The 1,916-nt window shown below is 57.4% G+C and overlaps 1 protein-coding gene and 1 pseudogene across 1 annotated transcript in view; both read right to left on the bottom strand.

Moving 5' to 3' along the window:
- The window catches only part of ACA1_211270 (Rasrelated protein Rab-39B, putative), a gene marked incomplete at both ends in the record, with an annotated part of 1,439 nt that extends 147 nt beyond the window's left edge, over positions 1–1,292 (bottom strand). Inside the window, 6 exons of the mRNA XM_004336958.1 lie at positions 42–125; positions 247–348; positions 564–729; positions 779–878; positions 1,015–1,181; positions 1,222–1,292. Of these exons, the coding sequence (XP_004337006.1) occupies positions 42–125; positions 247–348; positions 564–729; positions 779–878; positions 1,015–1,181; positions 1,222–1,292 (690 nt within the window). The remainder of the gene's footprint in view (positions 1–41; positions 126–246; positions 349–563; positions 730–778; positions 879–1,014; positions 1,182–1,221) is intronic.
- Positions 1,293–1,444: 152 nt separating this feature from the next.
- On the bottom strand, positions 1,445–1,882 carry ACA1_211260 (annotated as a pseudogene).
- Positions 1,883–1,916: the final 34 nt, after the last annotated feature.

The following is a 1,916-nucleotide window of genomic DNA, read 5'->3' as shown; positions in this document are numbered from 1 at the left end:
TCCAAAGCTGCCGGTGTGAGGGAAAGAGTGGGGCCGCGTACTGATCGGGCAGGCTGGCGAAGAGGCGCGAGACCACGTTCGGTGGTGGCGGCGCCATGATCGAGCAGCAACACGCGTTTTTCTCGCTGCACGCCGGGCGGCAGAGGGTTGAGGGCGACGAACAAGAAAGAATGAAAGAGATAAAGAAAGAAAGAAGCTCGGGTGTGAGGGCCGATTCACGTACTGGGAGTACGGGACAATGCACACCCGGCTAAAGGTCTCCGGCTCTGGCTGAGAGGCGAGGTCCTCCGCCAGCCTGTTGAACAGGGCGTCGACACCTTCACCTGTCATTGCGCTCGTGCGCCAGTGCTGCACCTAAAAATGTGCGCGCCCATCATACCGGTTTGAATATGAGAATGGGCCACTTCCGTGTCTTATGATGAACGGAAGCGGGTGTGATGTACGTTCTGTTGAGCACACCACGCTTCGGCTTCTGTGACGGAAACCTGCGGTAGCATTGGTGCATGATTAGTACTTCGTGATCGCAACAAAGTAAGAAAAGTGGGGAAAGAAGCAACACACACCTGTTGGGCGTTGGCGGCCAGGTCGCACTTGGCAGCCACAACTCGGATGAACGGGATGCACGAAGGGTCGATCACGCTCCTAAAGTCTCCCAACCACTGTTCGAGACTGTCCCACCGTCGCACGAGCCACAAGACACAGCCTTCACTCTCACGATCCTTTTTACATCTTCACCCACGCACACGAGTGTGGCGGAAGGTGAAGATGGAGTAGGTACTCGGCAAAGGACTGGCGATTGGACACGTCATAGACCAGCAGGCAGCCCCGGGCGCCCCTATAGTAGAGCCTCGAGAGGGATTTGTACTTTTCCTGTCCCGCTGCACACGTGTAGAGAGTGCGGTCGTATGTGTGAGGTGAGTGCCGTGTGCGCGCTGGTGCGGCAATGACGAGGAGCTGCAGCCACACACGAACGTCGAGCTGCCAGGGCAGAGTGGGGGGGGGGGCAATGAGCACCGGTGTCCCATATCTCCAGCTGGACGCGCTCGCCCGAGGAAAGCGTCACCGTCTTGACTATAAACGAGGCGTTGATGGTCGGGTTGCCATGATGCCGCACGTAGCCCTTGTCTGCCCGCTCCACCAGACACGACTTGCCCACTCTAAACATAATCAGAGCTTTCCCCCTGTAACAACCCAACCCCCATAGTTGTTGCAGGACGGTACCCCAGATTGCCCAGCAGGACCACCTTGAAGCGGCGGGGCGGCCTGGCGCATGACGGTGCAGTGCCCTCCATCGTCTTGTCTTAGTTATGTTGTGCTCCTTCAAGACACGCAGCTCAAGATGTTGTTTGTTACCACCAGCCAATGACCACAAATCAAAGCCATTCGAGGAATGTCGACGAGAAATGAGCACAGAAGTTGGCTGCGGCGGAAGTGCTGTCGTCTGCTACATGAAGAGACACTTCTTTTGGTCTTTCTCGGCTGGGGGGAAACCAGTGGGAAGTAAGTGCGGGAATATACCACTGCACTAGAGGCAGCGAGACGACGTACTAATGGGCGCTGACTTGATCAGCTCCAGCGACTCTGCACCGTCCCAAGCCAACACATAGGTCAGGGACGACTCGTTGGGGCTAGCGACTGCGAGGGGGTCTGTACCGCGGACGTCAACGACCATGGCCGGGTCGAAATAGTTGGAGCCCTTGCCATCAGGGGCCATGGTGATGTAGCCGCACTGGTTGGAGACCACGCGCGTCGAGTTGATGATGTTGTCGCTTGACCAGTGCGTGTGCCCGAAGCCCCACACCACCTGGTTGCCGCACACAGCAATTGTTAGCCGCAACACGACACGCACGAAACGCATGACACGCACCACAGGGTCTTCCATCATCCATTCGAGGTCGTCGTAGCAGATCTCTTCG

This window comes from Acanthamoeba castellanii (assembly GCF_000313135.1).
Source record: "Acanthamoeba castellanii str. Neff unplaced genomic scaffold scf7180000084758, whole genome shotgun sequence".
Taxonomy (NCBI): Eukaryota; Discosea; order Longamoebia; family Acanthamoebidae; genus Acanthamoeba; species Acanthamoeba castellanii.
This window is presented reverse-complemented; position numbering and strand designations above follow the sequence as displayed.